The sequence below is a fragment of the Empidonax traillii genome, unplaced genomic scaffold (genome assembly GCF_003031625.1).
Source record: "Empidonax traillii isolate 1590-97213 ecotype Southwest subspecies unplaced genomic scaffold, ASM303162v1 scaffold275:size1536655, whole genome shotgun sequence".
NCBI classification, from domain to species: Eukaryota; Metazoa; Chordata; class Aves; order Passeriformes; family Tyrannidae; genus Empidonax; species Empidonax traillii.
In genome coordinates, this window is record NW_020955468.1 from 991,225 (window position 1) to 1,014,552 (window position 23,328).

Below are 23,328 nucleotides of genomic sequence, written 5' to 3' on the forward strand. Positions count from 1 at the left end.
TCTTGTGGACGAATTTAACCTGCTGGATGTCTGCTGGAAACTCCACACAGTGGAGAAGAGGTAGTCTAGGAGATTCCTAGAGTGTATAGAGGAAAATTTTCTGTTGCAACTGATAAATGAACCTACCAGGGCTGGGGCCCCATTAGACCTGCTGTTTATAAGCAGAGAAGTGTTGGTGGGTGGTGGTTGGAGGCCATCTGAGGCACAGTGACCACAAAATGAGAGAGTTTTCAATACTTGGTGAAGTAAGGAAGGGCATCAACAAAACCTCTACTTCTGGAGGGCAGACTTCGGTGGATGCTGGTTTGGAGAGTACCTTGGGAAACAGCCCTTAAAAACAAAGGGGTTCTGGAAGGATGGGCATACTTCAAGAAAGAAATCTTGAAGGCACAGGAGCAGGCTGTCCCTATGTGCCGAAAGGCGAGCCAGTGGGGAAAACGACCAGCCTGGCTGAACAGGGAGATTTTGCAGGAAATTAGGAAAAAAAGAGACTCTATTGCCTTTGGCAAAAAGGGCAGGCAACCCATGAAGTGTTTAGGAATGTAGTTAGGTCATGTTGAAAGAAAATTAGAGAGGCAAAAGCACAATCTAAACTTAATCTGGCCACTTCTGTCAAGGACAACAAGAAGTGTTTTTATAAACACATCAATAGCAAAAGGAGGGGCAAGGAAAACCTCCATTCTTTGTTCGACATGGAGGGGAACATAGTTACTAAAGACGAGGATAAGGCTGAGGTATTTAACACCTTCTTTACCTCAGTTTTTAACAAGAAGACAGGTTGTCTTCAGGACAACTGGTTTCTGGAACTGGTAGACAGTGACTGGAAGCTGAATAGCCTCCATTATCCAGGAAGAAGAAGATAGTGACCTGCTAGACTTGGATCCTCACAAGTCTATGGGACCAGATAGGATCCACCCAAGAGTGATGAGGGAGCTGGTGTAAGAGCTCACCAAGCAAGCCGCTCTCCATCATTTACCAACAGTCTTGGCTCACTGGGGAGGTCCCAGATGATTGGAAGTTGGTGAATGTCACGCCAATCCACAAGAAGGGCCAGAAGGAAGACCCAGGAAACTCCAGGCCTGTCAGCATGAAGTCAGTACCTGTTAAGGTTATGGAGCAGATCATCCTGAGTGCAATCACACGGCACCTACAGGATGGAAAAGGGATCAGACCCAGCCAGCACAGGCTTAGGAAGGGCAGGTTTGTCTGACCAACCTGATCTCCTTTTATCACCAGATAACCCGCCTGGTGGATGAAGGGAAGGCTGTGGATGTCTGTACCTGGATTTCAGCAAAGTCTTTGACACCATCTCCCACAGCACACTCCTGGAAAAGCTGCAGCCCAGGGCTTGGACAGGGGCACTCTGTGTTGGGTTAAGAACTGGCTGGAGGGCCAGGCCCAGAGAGTGCTGGTGAACGGGGCTGCATCCAGCTGGTAGCCGGTCACCAGGGGTGACCCCCAGGGGTCACCAGGGGTGTCCCCCAGGGGTCAGTGCTGGGGCCAGTCCCGTCTAATGATGATCTGGACGAGGGGATTGAGTGTACCATTAGCAAATTTGCAGATGACACCAAGTTGGGGGGAAGTGTCAATCTGCTAGAGGGTAGGAGGGCTCTAAAGAGGGACCTGGACAGGCTGGATAAATGGGCTGAATCCAATGGTATGATGTTTAACAAGGCCAAGTGCCGGGTCCTGCACTTTGGCCACAACAACCCCCTGCAGCGCTACAGGCTGAGTGGATGGAGAGTAGCCAGGTAGAAAAGGACCTGGGAGTCTGGATCGACAGGAAGCTGAACATGAGCCAGCAGTGTGCCCAGGTGGCCAAGAAGGCCAATGGCATCCTGGCCTGCATCAGGAACAGTGTGGCCAGCAGGACCAAGGCACTGTACTTGCACTAGTTAGGCAACACCTTGAGTACTGTGTCCAGTTTTGGGCCCCTCAGTTTAGGAGAACATTGAGGTGCTGGAGAGTGTCCAACGAAGGGCAACAAGGCTGGTGAAGGGACTTGAGCACAAGTCCTGTGAGGAGAGGCTGAGGGAGATGGGGGTGTTTAGTCTGGAGAAGAGGAGGCTCAGGGGTAACCTCATCACTCTCCAGCTACCTGAAAGGAGGTTGTAGCCACATGGGCGTCGGTCTCTTCTCCCAGGCAACCAGCAGTAGGACAAAATGGCACGGTCTTAAGTTGTGCCACGGGAGATTTAGGTTAGACATTAGAGAGAAATTCTTTACAGAGAGAGTGATTAGACCTTGGAATGGGCTGCCCAGGGAGGTGATGGAATCACCATCCCTGGAGGTGTTCAAGAAAAGACTGGATGTGGCACTTATTGCCATGGTCTAGTTGATAGGGTGGTGTTGGGTCATAGTTTGGACTCCATGATCTCAGAGGTCTTTTCCAACCTGGCTGACTCTGTGATTCTGTTGATACAGTAAAAGATATTTCATATAACCTTAGTAAGACATAGGCATTAAACCTTTTTGCCATTCTTTTTAGAAAGGGGTATCTGAGTTAATACCTACAGTGACCATGAGCCAGAAGTCAATGGATTAGCTCTAGTGAGGTAAGCAGACAACTTGGCTCCTTGGCATAAGAACAATATACACTACCTTCGGAAAAGTGCAGAGGCTCTGTGGACAGAAATGCCCTTAGAATATCATTACAGCAGTAAGGTAGGCTATCTTCTTCTGTTTCAGTCACTGAAATGACTGGTTTTATTTCAGTATCTGTGTGGAAAGTTGAATACGAAACCACAAAAAGCGCTTACCTGATATCTTCTGTTGTGTAACGGTACATTCAGAGCATTGTATCGATTAGACCCTACAGGACAAAAATTGAATTTGCACTTATTAAATTGTGGGGATTTTTAAGAGACTTACTGGTATATAGTGATTTAAAAAAAAAATAAAAAATTTCATTGCAGTAATCTTACAGTTCATGTAAGCAATATTAACTAAAGAGATATAAACAATTGACTTCAATAAGGTAGGTCCAAATATTCTCACTTAAAATTGTAAATCAAATTTAATCATCTGAATGTCCTGAATTCGATAGCCACGAGCAGAATCCCCTTGCCCAAAGAACAGTAGTCATGACAAACAAGAGTGAAAAAATATTTTAAAAGAAATTACACTTAAAGAATTCAAGATTATCTTCACATTTCAATTACATTCCAGGGAGTGCAAAGTAAGACTAATCTATTGTTTAATGGTTTGAACATTTTCTAAAAAAGCTCCTGTATATTCTTGATAATTTAGACTAAGATGTACCCTCCATGTATTTCAGCATTCTGCTCCAGTCATGAAATAACCAGATTGATTATTCAACTACAAGCAGGCACAGTTTTTAGAGAGACAGAGGAACACTTGTACCTACAGAAAAGCTTACAAAGTCTTATAGATTTAAAAGGGATCACATCCATCCTCAATTGAAACTGAACAACTACTTCACTTTAAAATTTGCACTCAAAGGAAACTTACAGCTTTTTATTCCTTTTCCATCATTCACATTTGGTTATTAACACATGGGAAGAGGTAGTTATATTCAGAGGGCAAAAAACTCTGTCTGAAATTACCAAATCTTTCTACTCTGGAAATCATGCATAGCAGTTGAGAAGTCATTTGATTGTTACTGAAACTAGTCAGCTGGTAGTTACACCTAAAGCCAGCTACAGAGCCTATAAGAAGACAGCTGGAATCCACAGCAAACAAACATCTCCTGACTTCCTCTCATTCTCTTATCACTAAAGATCTGTCCACTATTTGTAGTGTTTTCCACACAAGTAAAAACATGCTACAGCAGCTCAGTGACCAGATAAATTATGTCCAAAGTTATTATTTGCTACAATGATAACCATCTATTTAAAAAAATGGAGCTAAAGAAGCCAGAGAAATAGAAACAGGCAGTAGATGCTGGGCAAGGTGACCTTTGTGAGAGGAAAGAAGTGAAAAGGATATCAATTCAAGGCACCAACACCTCAGCATGATGTGCTCTATGGGAGTCAACACTTCCTAAAGAGAAGATGATCTGGTATTCCTAAGCCAAGACTCACTGAACTGCCAACCCAGTGGAGAACTTGGAAGGCTCACCCCTGCAGCACCTGCCAGATCAGCTTTTAGAGAACCCAAGGCTACTTAAAACATCATCAAGTTTTACAGTGAATGAAAAATGCAAAAGTTACCAGTAAAATATACAGGAAACTCAAAAGCCTGGTTTCACTTCTCTGCTCCTCCTTCACTACTGTCAGCTTTTTCACTATTCCAGGTCCTCCTGGTGTCCCTGCCAGAAGAGTGCAAGCAGTACCTGCCCGACCTTGCATTCAGCTATTTAGAAAGCATACAGGGCACAGCACTGACCTGGCACATACTAACCCATCCTTGCACCACAGCAAGAGCATTCCTAAATTCATCATGGTATCCTCTGCACTTCAGTTTTTCTAGCAGCAGTTGGAAAGGAACACTGCTTCAGGTAAAAATCCCCAAATTCAAAGGGTTTTTTTAATTGAAAAGACAAACAAGTCTGAGACAAACTACAGACAAGAACAAGTCTGGGTGTTTCCTGATCAGAACTGAGACACACTGACAGATTTCCCACTAAGTACAGATCATTGCTGATCCAATGCCTCTAAGTCAACATCTCTGCAGCTACCAGTTTATCCCCACCTTACTCCAACTTGAGAATATATCCTGTCAAAAAATACTCTTTGAGATGAGGAACTATTTTTTACAGAGAAACCATTAAATTGACAGGGTTCCTTCATCTTTTACAATATTCTGTTAATAATAAGCAAAACAAGTGGCAAATTACTCAAAGACTTCAAAAGTTTTAACTTCCATTATATATATAAAAGCTTAATATTTTCAGATTAGTAAGCAAGACTATGACAAGAATTGTGAATACTTACTACAGTTACCTCCAAGTGTCTGTTCAGATGTCCAACATTTCTTACAGCTAATACATTTTAATTCATAAGGTGTACTTCCTCCAGATGGATACCCAAAAATCAAACAAGAAACCCAGACCAAGGCAATACGTACTTGTGTCATTAAAAGGTACTTTTTCATTAATTATGCATAGTGATTCTTCCAGTCTACTGCCCAAAGCTGCTTGAAGATTCTTTAGCTGTTGCTGGCTAAATAACAAAGAGACAAACGAAAAACCACACACACACACACGGTAAACCTTTAAAATTTCATCTGATCCCCAACACCATATCTCACCATAAGCGTCCCTTGAGTGTATAGCTATCCGTCTCCTTCTAGCCATTAGACAGAAACAATACAGTAGGAATTATGTGTCCTCCTTTCTGTCATATTTAATAAACGACATTGTATTCTAATCCCTAACAAATGCAGTGAAAAATGCAATAAACTTGTAAATCAGAAGTTCCATTCCTGAGAAGTTCAACTTACTTCAGAGTTGAAATTTACCTTGTTTTCCTATTCTGCAAATATTATATAAACTATAGGAAGGCATTCTTTTCTACTAGAATTTGAGTGAGAATGTGAAAGGGCCTTCAAATTAAGTTACTATATATCAGATGTGTTATTCTGATATGCAGGTAATGAGTTGTCAATAATTCAGTTAACTATGTCACATCACTATTTGAAATACATAAGAAGCTCTTTAAAATCCCATACTTAAACACTGCTATGATACAGCCTCTTCTGACAAGAATTGGCAATTATGCTTCTGATGCACTCTAAAGTGATTTTTCTCTAGATCTGCTTCACTTGCGTTTGACTGCGTATGTAGATGTGAACCTAAGTAATTACGATTACTAAGATAATTAGATTCCTGAGATGAAGAGTAACATATCCCAGCATTATATACATATTTCAACAAAGATCACTGCATATTGATTCAGACTAAATTCCACACCTTACCCAACTTAGGCCCCCAAATTCTTCACTGTTTTGCTTCCTGTTTGACATCTAGAACTCCTGCACATATAGTGGAGGGGGAGGGGGGGAAGGTGTCAAAGTGACAGTTTTTTCCTTTTTTATAATATTTGATACACAGAAATTTATCAGGACTAACAAGGAAAAATAATCCAAAATAGACAAGCAATATAGGAAGAAACTAGTCAATAAGTAGCTCATGCACATTAACAAACATTTTTCTTGGAAAGCAGCTCCAAAATTGCATAGAAACGGTACAGCATGTACTACAGTAGTGTTGGGCATGATAGAAAATAAAGACAAACTGCAAATGTACAGATGTTTCCTTTTTGTACTATAAAGGAATGATAAACAAGTAGTATGATATGTTTTGTTTTACATTCTGCCCTTAAATTTTCAAGGCATGCAGGCTATCAAGTCTCACATGCCCTGGCTTTTCTTAAGAAAGAGTGGGTGTCAGAGGCAAATGGATCTCTTCCTCTGAAAGAGTGAGGAAAACAGAAGAGCAGTATTCTCAGAGACATATTCTGTCATGTGCTCAACAGATACTGATTTCAGTATTTAAAATTAAGAGGTGTCAGGTTTTATTATTTTTAAAAGCTTCCCTTCTTAAATAGTAGGGACAATTTCTTACAATGACATTAATTACCCAGTCATCATAGAATGTGATAGACAAGGTCTGAGCTGAATAGTTGCAGATTAAAACTACAGATTTTCAAACACCACAAAAAAAGCAAACGGCAGCAAAACACAGCTTTCATCCTCTTTCACAAGTGATTTTTAGTGAAACCCTGACCTGTATTAGAGGAGAGTTATTGGATTCAAGTATCTTCGGATCTATCAAAATAATTAAAATACATACTTCAAGGTTACCAGGTGAAAGAAGGAACTCTGCATCTGAAAATTCACTATGCATCTTACTCATTAGATTAAAGAACTATACTGCACATATAAAATGCACCTTAAAAATGAACTTCAGAGAAATGCACCCTAATTTGATTTGGGCCACAGTCCTCAACTTCCCATTTTCTACAACTTGTGTTCAAGGCAATGAAAGTATTCCAAAACTAACAATATAATTCTTCAACAAAAACTTTAAAATATTCTAGCTGAGAATGTTGTGCCTGAAACAAAAACAATTGTTCAAAAAGCTTTTGCAGTGGAGGGGGATTTTTGAATCTTTTCAGTCAGTTATCTCAGTGTTCCTTAACCAAGCTTTGTTTTCAGAAGTAGTTTTTACAAACTCACAGATCTGTGTTTCATTCAAGTACTTTACTTTCTATAGCTTCCCAATACAAATAAATTTGTCAAGCTTTCATCAACATCCCTGCTACTTAAAACAGCCTGGAGACAAAACTGCTACTACTGAAAGCAAAATTTGTGGAATGGTCTCATTCCATACACAGCTAAAGAAAAAGGGGGTTGACCTGCACAGGTCAGGCTTGTCTTCAAACTATCATTTGAGTTTCATCAAAGTATTTTTTTTCTCCCCCTTTCTTTAAAGGTATTATTAAAATGATTAAAAATAATTACTAAAAATAATCCAGTTAATGTTTTACAGCAGGTATTTTTTTCAATTGAATTTTCATATTAAATAAAAACACTTACCATTCTTCAGTTCGAAGCCTACAGTCCTTAGCTTCTCTTTCTAGTGTCTGAGACTTGATCTTTATGCAAGAAGATAATCTCACAATGTAAGTACTGACACAGCAAGACATTGCATTTCAAAACTTTTCAAACTTGCAAGTAAGAGGAAAAGCTCCTTACTTCTAATTTGGCTTTATCATTCTGCAGCTTTTCTATGGCATCTGTGTATTTCTTCGTTAAACTGTCCACCACAGCTTGGTGCTGGGCAGCATCAATTTCCAAAACCTCAAGTCTGGTTCTCAGCTCCGCTTCTAAACGTTTGTGCTGCTCATCTGCTTCAAAGAACTAGAGGAGGAAAAGGAAAGCTCTTAAGAAATCTTCACGTTATTATTGAATCCAGTCCTGTGAGTTACACCGACCTCATTAGCCAGTTCGGGTTAATAATTGCTAGTTCTCAGACAAATAGAAATTTTAGTTTATTTGCTTAGAAAAGATTCAGGAACAAAGTACTTTATTAAAAACAAGTTTTGTAGTACTACCAAGGACTCCTTAAATATATTGCTGACTAATAGCAGACACCTGAAAAACTGAACTTCAGCCACAAGTTTTTTTCAAGTTTTCTTAACTGAAATGCATTCCATTTTGGTAAAGTAATTCCTGACTTAATTACAACAACTTGCAGAAAATATCTTCAACTTAAAAGCAATTCTGAAACAGTTAGTGAATTAATAATAGATTTCTACTCAGTACCAACCTATTTTCAGTACAGTAGCTGTAACCAAAAAGTTAAAAATCTAAGTGAGAAAATATGTATTATGTGAATGACTCCACATACTGTCTTGAGAATCTGAAGTAAAAATACTTTTTTATTTGCCCAGTGAACATCTTTATAAACAAGTTATCTGATCTAATCTACTGTTTTGCATACAACTAAGCCTCTAAACCCACTAGTTTTCAGACAGCATTTTACTTTCCCTGTCTTTGTGTGATCAGTTTTCTGATTGAAAAAAAAAAGGTTAAAAAAGTTTCACTCACCAGTATATGTAGTCGTTCATTCTCTTCTATTTTCTTCTGAAGATCTTCATTGAAGACACTTTTCTGTTCTTGACTCAACTGAGATGAGGATTCCACACTTTTCTAGAAGAAAGAAAATACCCTCATTGGCTCTGGGGACATCCCAAAGCCCATCCCCAGGTATGTGAGAACATTCCCACTGCTAATTCCCAAAAGAGGCACATGAGCACATATCCTGCCTCCACTGACTAATATACCAAAAGGTAGTCATGTTGGCCACAGCACAAGCCTAAAAGCAGCACTCTTTCCTTCACACTGTTGTTACTGCACAGTGGTACAACACTGAGTGTTGACAGCCCCTACTCAGATGTCACATTCACACAACAGAACCAGTCCTACGGGCAGCTGCCCACCTGAATTCATTGGAATCCTGCACAATTCCATGCAGTCAGCAACACAAAACCCTATGCACAGAGGCTCATTTGGTTGGGCAGCTGTGAGTAAGGTACATCTGCCCCCAGCAAGTGTCCAAGTGTGAGCCAGGCTGGTCTCAGCAGGCTACAGCACAAGGTGGCACTGGAAATCACGGGGTGCTCCCTGCCCACCAACCCCCCTGAGAGTACAGACATCTCTCTGCCAACTGTCTCTTCATTTTTCACCCATTTAATCCAAAAGACCCAGAGACCACCAGTGAATTCCATGGTGCTGCTCTGCTTTACCACACTGATGAAGAATGGTAGCATCATCACCAAAAAAAAAGGGAGACTCCTCAAATTTAAACTTAACACCAAACTTCAAGTGCTCAGGACAGACAGGTCAGCTAAGCCACATCTGCATTTGATGCCAGCCTGTGAACTACATCTGAGATGGGCACATGTTCTCTTCCTTCTACAAGCAGTGCACTCTGATGCAGATATACCTATCTGAATCTTAATCTAATTAATTTTAGATGCAATTTACATGGTCTCCTGATGACAAGTCACCGAAGTAAGGGTAACATGGAATTTAGTATGTAAGTACTTGGTGAGGCCCTGTAGGTAAAACTAAAGGGAACATATTTAAAAGATAGTACACTTCCTTAAAAAAAAAAAAAAAAAAAAAGCTGCGCATTCTGACAGTTGAAAGAAACTCAGTAGCGATGGTTTAGTAAAGCTACTCAAGATAGGGTGACATCCTTCAAAATTTGGAAACACATCTAGTGAAACAATGATTTACATAATATGAAATAAAAGAACTGAAGGGTCAAACTACATTTAGAAGAATGACCTACTATGGTGCATGAATAATGCAGTCAGAAGTACTATGCCTGTCAAGGAACTGGAGAGCAGAAAAATAGACAAAAGTTTAGGGAAAAAGTAAGGAAGACAACTGTATTACTAATAAGTTGAAAGATTTCTTTAATGTCAGGTTTGATAGCTTCAGCATATGGAGAGCTAACCAAAAAGAAAAGATGACAGCAATTAAGAGGGATTTCCTCATAAGGAAGTTGGCAAGAGGTGCTTGACAACTAGTTAAGTCCAAGCACACCACCCCGGAATTGTGCTGTTACCTACAGAAGGCACAGTTGATCTCAGAATATGGTATTACCAGGTTTAATCAGCAAGCATTTTGGCAGAGAAAGATCACAGAACTGAAATTTGTCTGTTATTCTGAAATGCATAAGGAACACTAGCTAAAGATTGAGATTTCAGAGCATCTGACAAGATTCACAAGCTACAACCACAGACTGAAGAGTTAATCATCAGCATCAAAATTACAAAGCAAGGAGGTGGGTATATGAAATGAGGAGTGGTCAGCCTTCTTCATAGCAGTTGACTAATCACAGAGCTCCAAGATATTTCCCAGCTGTTTGAACACTTAATAAATATCCAAAAAGGGATATAGTAATTCAGTATCAGATGACAGACTAGACGAACAGAGAACTACTTAGCACATATTATATGCATTAATACCTGTTTTATGGGTATTTTCACTAAAGGATAAGGCACTGACAAGTGAGGAGCAGACACCTGCTAAGCAAGTTTTTTTGCCTTTAGCACATACCTTGCTCTTTTTGCCCCTGGCTTCACTTAATGCCAGTTCATCCTGAAGTAACTCCACCCGTTTGGCAAGCTGCTGATTTCTAAAGGTCAAGCTGTCCATTTCTTGTTGCAGCTTTCTCAGTGATTGATCCTTCATCTTCAGTTGCTCCTGAAGGAACAAAAAATTTATTTTTAAAACTTCCACACTCACTTTTAATAAGTAGCATCACATTAAAAAAAGGAGAACAAATTATAAAAAGAGGCAAAAAAGTATAATTTTTAAACTGAAAACCAGATTTCACTTCCTTGAGCTGCCCACAGATCACATTCAAGTAGGTACTTCATTCTCTAGGCTAATCATCAAGAAGCAACCTTCCACTATTACAAAGCCAGCACTTACAGAGAACTATAAAGACTAGTTGCTAAACAGAAATTCTTCTAGGAAATCAAGTTCCTTCTTTATTCTCTTAATTACAGTAATTTTGAGTAAAAAGTACTCCTGTTTACCTATTTTGCCACAGCTTTATACATCTGACATGAGCAGGTTTTAAAGATTACCTTCAGTGAAGCAGAGTTTGCTTGCTCATCTACAACTCCTTTTTTCAGTACTTGGTTCTGAGCTCGAAGCTGAAAAATAAGAGATGCCAGTAACTGTGCAAGACAATGGAATAAATAAGAGCACTGTGTTCTCCCTGAAGACCACCAGATATGAATGCTTTTTCATGTATTCTTTTCAGGTAGATAGCAGTGGTACCAGGTTGGAAAAAAACTATCCAATTCATATCCTTAATTGCCAAGAAACAGAAAGTTACTTTACCACTTGAATATTTTGGTCAAATAGACCATAATTCTTACTTAATAAATACCTTTTAAGATTAGTAACCTAAATGCAGTGAAAGCTTGAAGAACAGTGAATAAATATGAAAAAGTTGCAACGTCTTCCTTTACTGCTCAAGTTCTTGGTCACATTCAGTGCTATTCCTGTCTCTCCCCTCCCAAAACTGTTCATAACCAGTTCTGGAACATAAGCAGGGCTCATAAAGTCCATGTTTGTATCAATTCAAGAGGAGCTTAACTATACTCTAATGCAAAAATACTTACTACCTCTGGCAGCAGATCCTCCAGAGATGATCTGCCCAACAGATGATGAGCCTGACATGGAAATGCATAAAAAGCATAGAGAGAAAAGCCCTTATTTATATAGTCCACAAATCTGAGCTAAAATCACTACAGTGAAAAGTGATACTCGAGAAATCTATTTCCCAGTCACTTCACAGAGTACCTCTACCCTGCAGCAATGAGGATACCCACAGTTCCATCTTCCCATTCCTTGATAATTGCTTGAGTCTTGGTATCTTCAACGGCAGTTTGTATTCGTTTGGCATGTCTGAGTCCAGCTGTTGCAGATATAAATTAAAAGGGTTTGTATGGTGTTTGGGAATAGCCCTGTCAGATGCATAACAGGCAAGATTCAGTGCAAAACAGCAATGGCTGATGGTTTCAGTCTGATGGCTGATGTATTTGAAAGGTCAGAGGTCAGCTGGCACTGCCAAGCACAGGCCTTTCCCCTGTAGTATTCCCACTGTGCTGCTCAGGCATCACAAAGGCAAGAGAAGAAACTGCCAAGAATACCACAGAAAGACTTCCAAGCACAGGGTTTCCCCTAGCAAGAAAAAGCAGTGCAGTAGTTTTCCACACCTGTTGTTCTGCCACAGCTATTAACACAGGACCACGTCAGCTGCAGTGGATGAACTCTTCACGGATACCCAAGCTGAAGGGTGATCCCCCCACGGGCTGCCACAAACTGAAAGAGCCTTTTCACTGCTCCTTCATGAGAGCTGCAGGAGAGAGCCAGAAGCTGCAACTTGTGTGTTTTCAGATTCTCTTCTTCACCTCATCCTTCTCCTGGACTGCTCCGCGAACCGGGAGGGAAAGCAATCCAATGGCAGGTACTTTCCCTGGCACTCCTTGAGCCTGTCAAGCAGGCAAACAGCTTCCCAAGGCTACCCTCTGTTTCCACCTGCACACAACAAGCAGCCAACTGAACAACTGACCGTGTACACACAGAGAAGAGGTGTCTGCAGAGGGGACTCCCACGACGACCCGCATTGCACAAGAAATGGGATGAGATGAAAAAAACAGCTCCCGCAAAGAACCAGCGAAACATCCCAGGCTGAGAAGAGCACGGTGAAGGTCAAAGAAAGCTTTTTGGATGCCATGATAATAAAAGAAAGAGGATCCACATTTTGAAGTTTCATTCAGGAATCAAGCACCAAAATCCCTGAATTACCTTATCCTCAGCAACCTTTAATTTCCAAGGCATAGCAGACCCCACTGTATAAAGCAACAAGAAATAGGGACTCTGGGACCAACAAAGCCGCACAGTGAATTAAGTTTTCTTAAAACGATTTTGTGGAAACATTAGAGAAATAGGTATCTGTGAGCAATTTAGACTGGATACAGGGGGGTTTTAACAGCATTTTCAAGAAGAATAGTAATTAAAGACACACGGTTCTGTAGCATATACAGTCAAGCACCTTGTGCCTGTCACTCTGATGCTGGACTACACAATGATGCTTTCCTCCCCAAGGCTGTTGAAGGACCGTGCCATTCAAAACCCTCTCCTCTTCCTTTTAGTTAAGAAGAAAGAATGAAGAACTCCACTATTTCAAAGAGCATCTCAGGCACCTTGGAAAGGAAAGGCATTCTCCACCACGGGCTGCACGTCTGCGCAAACACTGTGCTAAGCGGCACCAGAAAGTCACCTGTGGTAGAGCAATGGGAACAGGTACAAGTGTGGAATCCAGTGCCCTCACTTCCAAGACACTACAAACACCACCGACACCGCTGAACTCCCATCACAGCCCATTCGCACGGGTGAGGTACAAGACCAAGACCGAGCCTGGCACCCAACTGGGAAGTGCAGAGCAAGGGAAAACACGGCCACTTTCGCTTCCCTGGCACAGCCGAGCCCGCTATTTGTATTCCAGGATGTTCTGCAGCCGAGGCCGCTCCGCTCCTCGCCGCGTTCCCCCGGCACCGGCAAATCCAAACCCTGCTCCGCGCGGGTCCGCCCCTGCCTCACCCCCGGGAGGCATCTCTGGGCCCCAAACCCCCCGCGCCGCCACAGGAACCAGCGCCGAGGGCTCCGGGCCCTCGGGCAGGGTGGCACCACCGGGGCAGCCCCGTGGCGGGGCTCCGCTGCCTCGTACCTTGGAGTACTCCTGGGCCAACTTCTGGTACTTGCCCTGCAGCTCCGCCGCGCCCGCCGCCATCCCCGCCGCCGTGGGTGCGCTGGGCTGGGCTTGGCCCGGTTCGGAAAGGCTGGGCTGGGCTGGGCTCGGCCCGGTTCGCTTCGGTTCGGAAAGGCCGGGCCGGGCTGGGCCGGGCTGGGCTGGGCTGGGCTGGTCTCGGCTCGGCTGGGCCGGCCCCGCCGCACGCCCGCCAATGGGCAGACGCACTTCCGGGTTCAGGCGGTGAGAGAGCGCGATAACGTCATCACGCCGAGGAGCGGGGGGCGGAGCTTTTCACCCCACCGGCGCCGCCGCCATCTTGACGCAACTTCCAAGAGATGGCGGCGCGGAGGGAGGAGGGGCCGCGCAGGGCAGGGTCACGTGACGCCGGCGAGGCGCCCCCCGTTGCCATGGCAATGAGCCCCCCCCCGCCCACTAAGCCCGGCCTTGGGGCGGGAGCGGGGGGTTATGTCGCGACTGTCGCGACGCGGGGAGCGGCGGGCAGCGCTCCGGTGGTGCCCCGCCGTCCCTGCAGATCTCGCGGGTCCCCGGCCCGGGCAGCGCTGTCACCAGGGGGAGCCCCGGGCCGAGCACCGCGGGCACGGGAAACGCGGGTTTGGCGGATCCGCGGGGGAGGAAACGGGACAAAAGGCGGTCGAGGCACCGCTCGTGGCTCACAGTGCGTGTCAGTCCAGCGCTCTGCTCTTCCTGCACCGTTCAGCCCTCACATCCGTGTTGGAGGAGATACTGCATAAATGCATTTTATCCCAGTGAAGGGAACTCGGGCAGTCCCGTGTCACTGCGGTGCTCTCGGTTTGCTCCCAGGGTGCAGGAGCTCAATTCCATGGTCTCAGAGATCGCTGAGACCGGATCTATCAACACATTTAAATACCTCAAAGGCGGCTGTTAAGAGGACGGTGCCAGACTTTTTTTGGTGGTCCCCAGTGAGGGGTGGAGGAGCGATGGCCATAGACTAAAACACAAGGAGTTCCACCTCAGCATGAGGAAGAACTTCTTCAACTGAGGGTGGGAGAGCACTGGGACAGGCTGCCCAGGGAGGTCGTGGAGTCTCCCTCTCTAGGAGATGTTCAGAACCCACCTGGATGCATCTCTGTGTCACTTTCTCCAGGTGACCCTGCCTTGGCGGGGGTTGGGCTGGATGATCTCCAGAGGCACCTTCCAACCCTAAAGATTCTGCGATTTGGAGTATCTGCACCCCATGTTTTCTGGGGAGGAGGGGTCCTTCTCTGATGCCTCCACGTGCAGGAGTTTGTTTCAGAGCCACCTTTGATGGCTCCAGCATTCAGCCATCCTCCTTTAGAGATTGCTGAGGCTCTGCTAATTATCTTCTATTTGCTTCTTCTTTATCCTCAGATTTGCCAAACGTTTAAATGTGTATATGCCATCAGCACTCCTCGAGCAGAAACTGAAAATATCATAATAGGTGTGTTTGGGCCTGCCAGATACTCAGCCAATGCAGGATTTTGTTTCTGAAAATGACTGGAAACAGATGTGTAAGGAAAATAATAAGGCAAAAATGTGATGAGATTTCACCAGCTGAGCATCTGGTAATTTGCAGGTTAAGGGCTTCCTGGTCTAGGATAGAGATGTAACAGAAAATTATTATTTTTGTTCAGTTTCCATGGTATCATTTTTTCCACTTGATTTCAGCACAGTGTCTTCACAGCCCTTCCTCAGTAGTGGGTAGTGCTAGAGGCGCTAAATCATCATTTTCTTCCCTCCTTTTGTCTTTGTTCCCCTTTAAGTAGGAGTAGATAGTAGGTGCCTGTAATGGAAGCTTAATCTTTTTCCTTAGGCTTGATGGTGTGTGTGCTATTCTTCTGCTTATTACAGTAGTGGAGTTGGCAAGCCCTAAATATGATATGGTGACCAGATTAGTAAATATGTTTGTATCTCCACAGGAAGTCTTGCTGTTGGAGGACATGTTGCTGATCCATAGTGGCAACAACAGCACTGCGCATTTTTAGGAAGTCTGAAAGGGGAAATAAGCAAAACAAATAGTCATTACTCATCTGCTTGACCAGAAGAGCTAAAATAGCAATACTGGGATAAGAAATCAGGAAGCTCTAGTTTTTAACAATTACAGCCACAATATACTACTACTTCCACTCCATTTTGCATTCCCTACAGCAGTTATTAGCAAAGTAAATGGAGTTTGGAATTGTTGTTCAGTACATCGGGATTAACAGCAGCATGCCTTCCATGGTCTGTCCTTACATGTAGTAAATTACATGCAATAAATTTTATACTGGACAATTATTAAAAGCCTTTACAATTGATTCCAACCTGTATTTTTAGGTTTGTATTTTCTAGGGTGTGTCTTTCATGAAATGTTATGTTGAAATACTTTGAACACACTTTGCAAGACACCATACTCCTGTTTGTGCTGCATTCAAAGATGCTTCTGTGATACAATTTTATCCTTCTGTGTGTGCAGTGGACGCTAGCAGAGAGGTTTCACAGCTGAAAGCTGGGAGAGAGAGCTCAGAGAATTACAGTGCCTAGTTGTAGCAGAATGAATTGCTTTCCCACTGACAACAACAGTGTTTCTGACTGGGCAGCGAGCATTCAGAGTGGAGGAGCACAGAATTTATTTGCCTGCATCCATCCAGAGTGGCAAGATAGGTCATAGGAGGTGGTGCCAGTTTTTTAAAACACGAGTGAATGGAGTGAATCAAAAACTGTGTGCTTTTATTGCTTTAAGGCTGAGAGCTGACTGTGGGATTTTTAGGCTCATCAGAACAGCTCTACCTCAGTGCATTTAAGCATCAGGCCAGCCTCTGGTATTTTAAAGTGGTACTGCCTCTTGCCCAGTTTCTCATGGATCCTGGAGTCCCTATAATGCTAGGAACACGCAGTGTTGTAATTTATCACTGCTCTATGGTGCTACTTGGTGAACAGCTTCAGACAAAGCTCCCCAAACATACAGGTGACAGAAGTTATGTGGTTTGTTTGCTGGTGGGTTTTTTTTAACTTTCTCACAGGAAATTCTCAGATTCGTCCTTTTGATTTGCCATTGCAGCTGCAGTGGTACTTCCCCAAACTTCAGCTGTGAAAAAATGTCTGTCTTGTTCTGTTTCCTCGCAAGCACGTTCTTAATTCTCCTCTCTCCCTGGAGATCAAGGTTGTCCAGGCTCTGCCTCCCAGAGCCACAAAGCAGATGTGGCAGCCGCCGGTGTCATAGGGAATGACTCACTGATTGCAAAGGACTGACCCTGTTGGCAGAACTTCGGAGTGAGAGAGGTCATGGGAGTGGAATGCCAGACAGTGTCGAGTGTTGGCCACGGGACCCCCAAAACACCACCTTCTGCAAACCCATCCACATGAATATAAGCACAGGTTGTGGCAGCAGAACTTAATGCAAGCTGAAACATGATGTGTCAAGCAAAGAAATCCCTTTTACGAGGGTCATGGCATTTTTGTTTGTCCTGTTGGTTTTCATGAGGGAGAACGGAGAGCAAAGGGTAGGCAGTGTAATAGAGGCTGTGCTTTCCTTCTTTATGTGCTCAGCAGCTACTATAATGGGTGTTGAATTTTAGATGATGTTTCAAGACAGCTAATCTATTTAAGAATTACAGTGATTGTTTCAAAATGTCCTATTTTCAAGCTCGTTTATCCTCCCTTCCCTGCTCAAACAGTGCCTCCCCCTCTATCCGATTAGTCAGAACTTGTGCTCACAGACACCATGAATAGGTGCAGGTAAAGAAATAAACAAAGAATAATATTTCAAATTATCCAGAATGTTTCCTGTGCCTTGCAAAAATAAACTCCATTGTCATCACTTACATGCTTACAAGTATTCACAACAAAAGGGTTTCTAAGAGACAGACAAAAATTCAAAAATGATTGGAAGGGAGCCATCTTCAGTCATCAGACTATCACAGGCAGCACATAAACCACATCCTCGGAAGCTGCAAACACCCTAAACTGGTGTTTTGTTTCTGTTATCGTAGCAACGGCAAGTACGAACAGCAGGATATGTGCTCACAATACAGGCTCGTTATTTCTCGTGGTGACTCTAACAAACTGCTTGTTATATGTAACCTTTCACCTCTTCAAAGTCTGATTGTGCTGATAAAAGTAAAAAAAAAAAAAAAGCCAAGTATTAAAAAAAAAAGTATATGCATGTAGAGATATGCACTTCACAGAAGAGTTTATTTTAATAATTATTATGTTCATTATCATAATTTCAGTATTTCCATAGCAGTTAAAAATAGAAATGAGAACAAGTCTTTCTCTCTCACGTCCCTTCCCAGCCCATAGGATAAATAGCTTGAGTCATCTATAGGGTGTGTGCAAGGCCGAGGGAGCGGTGCCTTTGTACAGTAAGAAATTGCCGAGAACGAGAAGATGGAAAAACTGAGCTGGCAGCTGCCTGCGATAAGTCAGAGCTGAATTTTGCAGCTCACGTTCCACTTGGGCACAACACGTACCAGCCCTGAGTGCAACAGCAGGAGCGTCTGTACCTGCACAGCAAATCCTGATACTCCATAAAACAGCAGAACTTAGTAACAGCTAAAAAGGTTTGATTCTTACTTTTGTTTATGAGTGTGGAATTACCCCTCTTCCGGGGAAATGAAACATCTTCCCCAGCTCTACCATCTTTTGTTGAAGGTCAACACATCATCTACAGCCTCATTCCTTGATTTTCTTCACACTTGCAGGAGCCACGGGTGAGAAACCTTGGCCCAGCTCAAACTGCCTGCACTCAGATTCCACAGTCTTGCATGTTTGCTGGAGAAAGAAAAATAAAAGCCATATACATTAAATTCTGAGAGACAAATTGCCTGATTTCATAGAGAAAGAGAGAAGACTGAATTGAGGAGCATTGTGAAGATCGTACAGTGAGAAGTGGATGCTCTTTCACATACACCAGTTGTGGACACAGACCTGTGAGCCTCGGAAAGAAGTCCCAAGTCACCCATGCAAGTAACATCCACAAAAAACAGGAGCTGTTATCCAAAGCAAAGATGACGTGGGTTTGCCTTGATTTTCTCATATCCAGACACGTGAGCAGAGAAAGGAGAGAGATCTGAAAGATTTGCCAGTAGTTTAGGAAACATTTTTATCAGAACCATTACCATTCATGATTTTTTTTTTTTTTTAATTTTTAAAAATATTGTGGTGCCTCTGGAAATAATTTGGGCTTTCGGAAAGGGCTAAAGGCAGGTCTTTGATGTGCAAAGGCTGTCATGGAAAAAGCAGAGGGATGGAGGAGATGTGGGCAGGGTTCCTCACTGACAAAGCACAGGGAGAAGCCACACCACCACAAAGGAGACAGTGATAAACAGTTATTTGTACAGCACCAGCCCGGTGGGAAAGGGAACTGGAAGCAGTGGAAGGGGAAATACCTCAGGAGGATTGAAAGGCAGAAGGGGAGTATTCCAATAAACAGATTACTGGAAAAAGTGCCTTGTTGGGGACAGGTTTGTCTTAGTGGATTAGTATGAACCGGGAAGGAGAAACAACATGAGGAGCAACACAGCGTTCATTTTGAATCCTAATAATGGAAGAAGGAAGAATCTTAGGGGGCTTTATGAGACTGAAATAAACTATATTAATGTTTTTAAAACTATGAATACTTTTTTTTTTTTTTATTAGACTGCATTTTGGGGGCAGGGGAGTTGTGCAGTTCTCAGTGTTTTGTTTTGTTTTTTTTTTTTTTTTTTTTTTTTTGTGGCTATGATACTGACCAGTAAAAGCAGTTATTTCAGCTGAGTGAGATATCACATACCGTTAAGAAGGTAGCATTGAATGCACTTACAGGGATGTGTGTAGTAATTAATCACAGAGTGACACAGTTGGTCAGAAGTTTTTGTTGGGTTTTTGTTTGTTTGTTTGTTTGTTTTTGTAAAATATGTGAATAGGCTTCCGGGCCTTTACATTTTAGAAAGAAATGAAAGGTAGATAACTATAAAAAACCTGACAACAACAAACAAAACAACAAAAAACAAACAACAAACCAAATAAAAAATAATCCCCTCCCCCCAAAAAAACCTGTGAACAAAAATTCTCTCTCTAGGACTTCATAATAATCTGTAAATATTCTTTTTAATAATTTAAGAGATAGAGTTTTGTGGTATTAAAAAACCCTTAAATTTCAAAATTACATCCGCTTTTGTTGAATGGCCATAAACAATATGGCAAGCTTCTTGACCTAAATGAAATTCAGCAAGAAACAACAGGATACGTAATATTACTAAAAATTGAAGCTTAATTGTTATTGCCAGCTTCCCATCCACTAGCATCCATTCACTTGAAATCCAGCATTCCTTAGAAGGAAAGCAGGGATGAGCCACTTGCACAAAGCCAGCAAAGAAAGGAAGATTCACAGAACAGTGAACGATTTTCACCTCTAGTTGCATCCCATATTTCTGTGTATGGGTCGGTGCTAGAAGGAAATTTGGTACTCAGCTCTACCTGGGGCACTTGGGCTTCCCCTCTTTTTATGAGACATTATGTACAATAAACAAAACAGCAACACTGCGAGGATTGCGGTATCTGTGAAGTTGGACACCACGAACAAGTAGGGATTAACAACCACATCGGAAATAATGAACCTTGACAGATCTAGGGTTAAATTCTTTAAAATTAGATCCTGCTGAAAGCCGAATCTTGTTGCTTAGCAACGGCTGCATGGGATGCTGCTGTCACTCAGCAGATGCTTCTCTGGGGAGTTAACATCATGCTCACAGAAAATGGGTTATGATTGGGTCAAGGTGACATCATGCAGCACGACAGCATCATATTTTAAGGTAGCATCCACCACAATCACACCCAGAATTGTGTAGCCACTCAGAGATTTAAGGAAACATCTTTTGTTTTGGAAGGGCTCAGCTCTGCCTATACCTTACCTGGCCCACGAAAGGGCTCGCAGAGTCTGTGTGAAAGGGCAGGTTGTGTCAGCCAGCACAACACAGCCAAACTCAACAGGTGGATTTGTCATCTTTTCAAATTCCTCAGTACCAAAAGCAATGCAAAATGCAGGCTGCTATTTGGGGAGCTCTGACTGTATTCAGAGCATGGAAACCTCCATCAGCAGTTCAGAAAACACGCACAAAGCTTATGAGAGAATAAAATGTACCCTTACTGAAAATAACTGGAAATTTACTTTGCTAATTTTAGCATTTAAAACAACTGGGAACCTACTGGATCTTAGTAAGAAATCAAGATACCAAGTTAATTAAATTTAAAAAAAGCCTTTGAGGCAAAATATCTTTTTTTCGAAGCGATGCTATGTTAAAGGTCCATACAGGCATCTACAGAATTTTTCTGAGTGCCTGCCTGCCAACTTCAGAGCACATAAGTGTGAGTGCTTCTGGTCTGATAGGGACCAACCTGCATTTCTAGGCACAAAAATATTCAAATGCTTAACTCCTACCAGTGTCTTTGGATACAGAAACTGGGTCTTCAGTCCAAGCTAGTATGCTGACCATTAAGGCTTGCACAGTCAAGATACCATGGAAAAGGAGATTATAGCAACCAGCATAAAAGCAGCACGAGGTAGACATACCTAGTTTTAAGTTACAGAATGTCCTTCTCTGATCATTGAAAGAGCACAGACCTTCTTCCTTTTTTGGGACAGGCTGCATTAAAAAGGAGCCCCTGGTGAGCAGGAAGGTTACCAGGAGGGATCAGAGAGAGTCAGGATCATGACAGATCTCATTAAATCAACTTCCAGGTCATGAACTAAGAACTTTTTATGCTGACTGGGGCCTCACCACTTGGCAGTGATGGAGCAGAACAAAGATAAGGACATATTAGTTGATAACAGGATTAGTCAACTGCATGTGACAGGGTAAAGGCCATGCCAAGCCTAGGACATACAGCCAAGAGTGCTGCAAAGGCAGGGACTTATTAAGGCCAGATTTCAAAGAAAAGCACTCGAGAAGGGTGGTTTTCACTCTTCTCATGCACGTGCTGGCAGGCTGAATTAAAACTGGAATTGATGTACAGAAAAGTGGTTTAGAGGAATGAAGATCATGTCTTCCAAAAGGAAAACAAATAGTCTTGGTTTGTTTAATAAGTCAAGAGTCTAAGGAGGGAAATGATTGCTTTTGTACTGATGCAATAGGAAAACAAACACACTGGTGTTTAACGAAGACCTGTTTAAACTAACACTGGCGGACAGCAGTTAATAATTTTACATTAGCTCTAAGTAGTTTATAATGGTAAGAGCAATCAGCTTTCAGGAGAGCCTTCTAGAAGAAAAGAGAGAAGAAATCCAACTGACCCAAAGACTGAAAATTCAAGCAGAGGTGATATTGCTTTGCCATCTCAGAGGCAAGAATAAACCTCAAGGATAAAAACAGGGAAGAGTTTTTATGTCTAAATATGCTGGGAAAGTTCACAATAACATTGTTGGACTGTGATGTGATTGCCTCTAAGCACACCAGATGTTCACAGGTACATGTATTTACTCAGACTGCTCAAACTAAGAACACTTACAGGTACCTGTAAGCTCAAAATCTGTGAAAGAGTAACCATATTCTGTGTCAAATTTAGACAGCCATTTTTTCAAAATAAATCTATCTAAGAAGTATATCCTCAACAACTGTCCTGAAAATACAGCTGGTGTAAGTGCATAATTGCTTCAGTTAATGCTTTATTTTGAGAGTTGTGGGTAATTTTCAGCAAAGCCAGAACAGAGGAAAACACTCTTGGGAAATTTAACAACGAGCTCAAGGTTCTCAGCATAATACAGAGAATAACAATTAGAGAGATATCATTAACATATGATACATAGCTGTGATTTTGTCCAAACTAATTAGAGCAGTTGTTCTCTTATCAGTATATTAGCACTAAATAAAAAATATTAATAGCACATATGTATTCTGTAATGTGTGATTTAAATTCTATTTGATATGGCAACGAAAGCAAGTGTTTGTTAACATCTACTCTATCACTTCAATTATTGAGAAAGTTGTATTGTCATCAGATCCTACAGAGCAAGCTTAACTCAGTGATACTAGTAGGTTAAACAAATAAAAATAGAGAAGGTGGACCAATGTCTGCTTCTAACAGATAAACACCAGGTCACATCTTGTTTCCCCTCTCTGGTCTTTCTGCCTCTCAGGCACTGGAAGGGCACACGTGTGTGCATTTCAGGGGAAAGCTGGCCCAGGAGCAGTAAGCTGAGGCATGAATAAAGTGGGATGGGAAATGTTTCATCCCTGCTAGTGAAGAGGGGGTGTTCCCACCTCTGTGCTTTCCATAAGGCCTTCTGGATAAAGACCTGACAGACATCAAACATCATATCTAGGGAAAGTAAACACTGAAAAAACCCCAAACAAGATGTATGAAGCTTTGTCCAGGGACACATTTCTTAAATTATCTGTCTTGTATTAGGTTGTCGATCTTTTGAGTATCATCCATAGCAGTATGGACACAGAACAGTAAATAATCACAGTTTCATCAGCAAAAGATTCAAGTTATTTCTATTTAAACGAATGCTTTGCACAGGAGGGTAAAATATTACGCAGTAGTGTTTCAGCAATTTCCAAGATGTCAAAACATTCTTTAAGTTCCAGGCTAAAATCCTGGCCTTAAAAAGATGTTCT

General features: G+C 42.3%; 1 protein-coding gene across 5 annotated transcripts in view; it reads right to left on the reverse strand.

The window, feature by feature from the left end:
- Positions 1-13,812, reverse strand: part of PPP1R21 (protein phosphatase 1 regulatory subunit 21) — a 35,304-nt gene extending 21,492 nt beyond the window's left edge. For 3 of the 5 annotated variants that reach the window (XM_027889923.1, XM_027889920.1, XM_027889919.1), the window contains exons 1-8: positions 13,727-13,812; positions 11,073-11,141; positions 10,537-10,683; positions 8,515-8,616; positions 7,660-7,824; positions 7,501-7,559; positions 5,029-5,123; positions 2,760-2,812 (exon numbers count right to left, since the gene is read on the reverse strand). In XM_027889923.1, the coding sequence (XP_027745724.1) occupies positions 2,760-2,812; positions 5,029-5,123; positions 7,501-7,559; positions 7,660-7,824; positions 8,515-8,616; positions 10,537-10,683; positions 11,073-11,141; positions 13,727-13,789 (753 nt within the window). In that variant the 5' untranslated portion in view covers positions 13,790-13,812. Of the gene's footprint in view, positions 1-2,759; positions 2,813-5,028; positions 5,124-7,500; positions 7,560-7,659; positions 7,825-8,514; positions 8,617-10,536; positions 10,684-11,021; positions 11,142-12,212; positions 12,513-13,726 lie in introns of those variants that run through there. The other 2 variants (XM_027889921.1, XM_027889922.1) reach the window with 2 other exon arrangements.
- Positions 13,813-23,328: the final 9,516 nt, after the last annotated feature.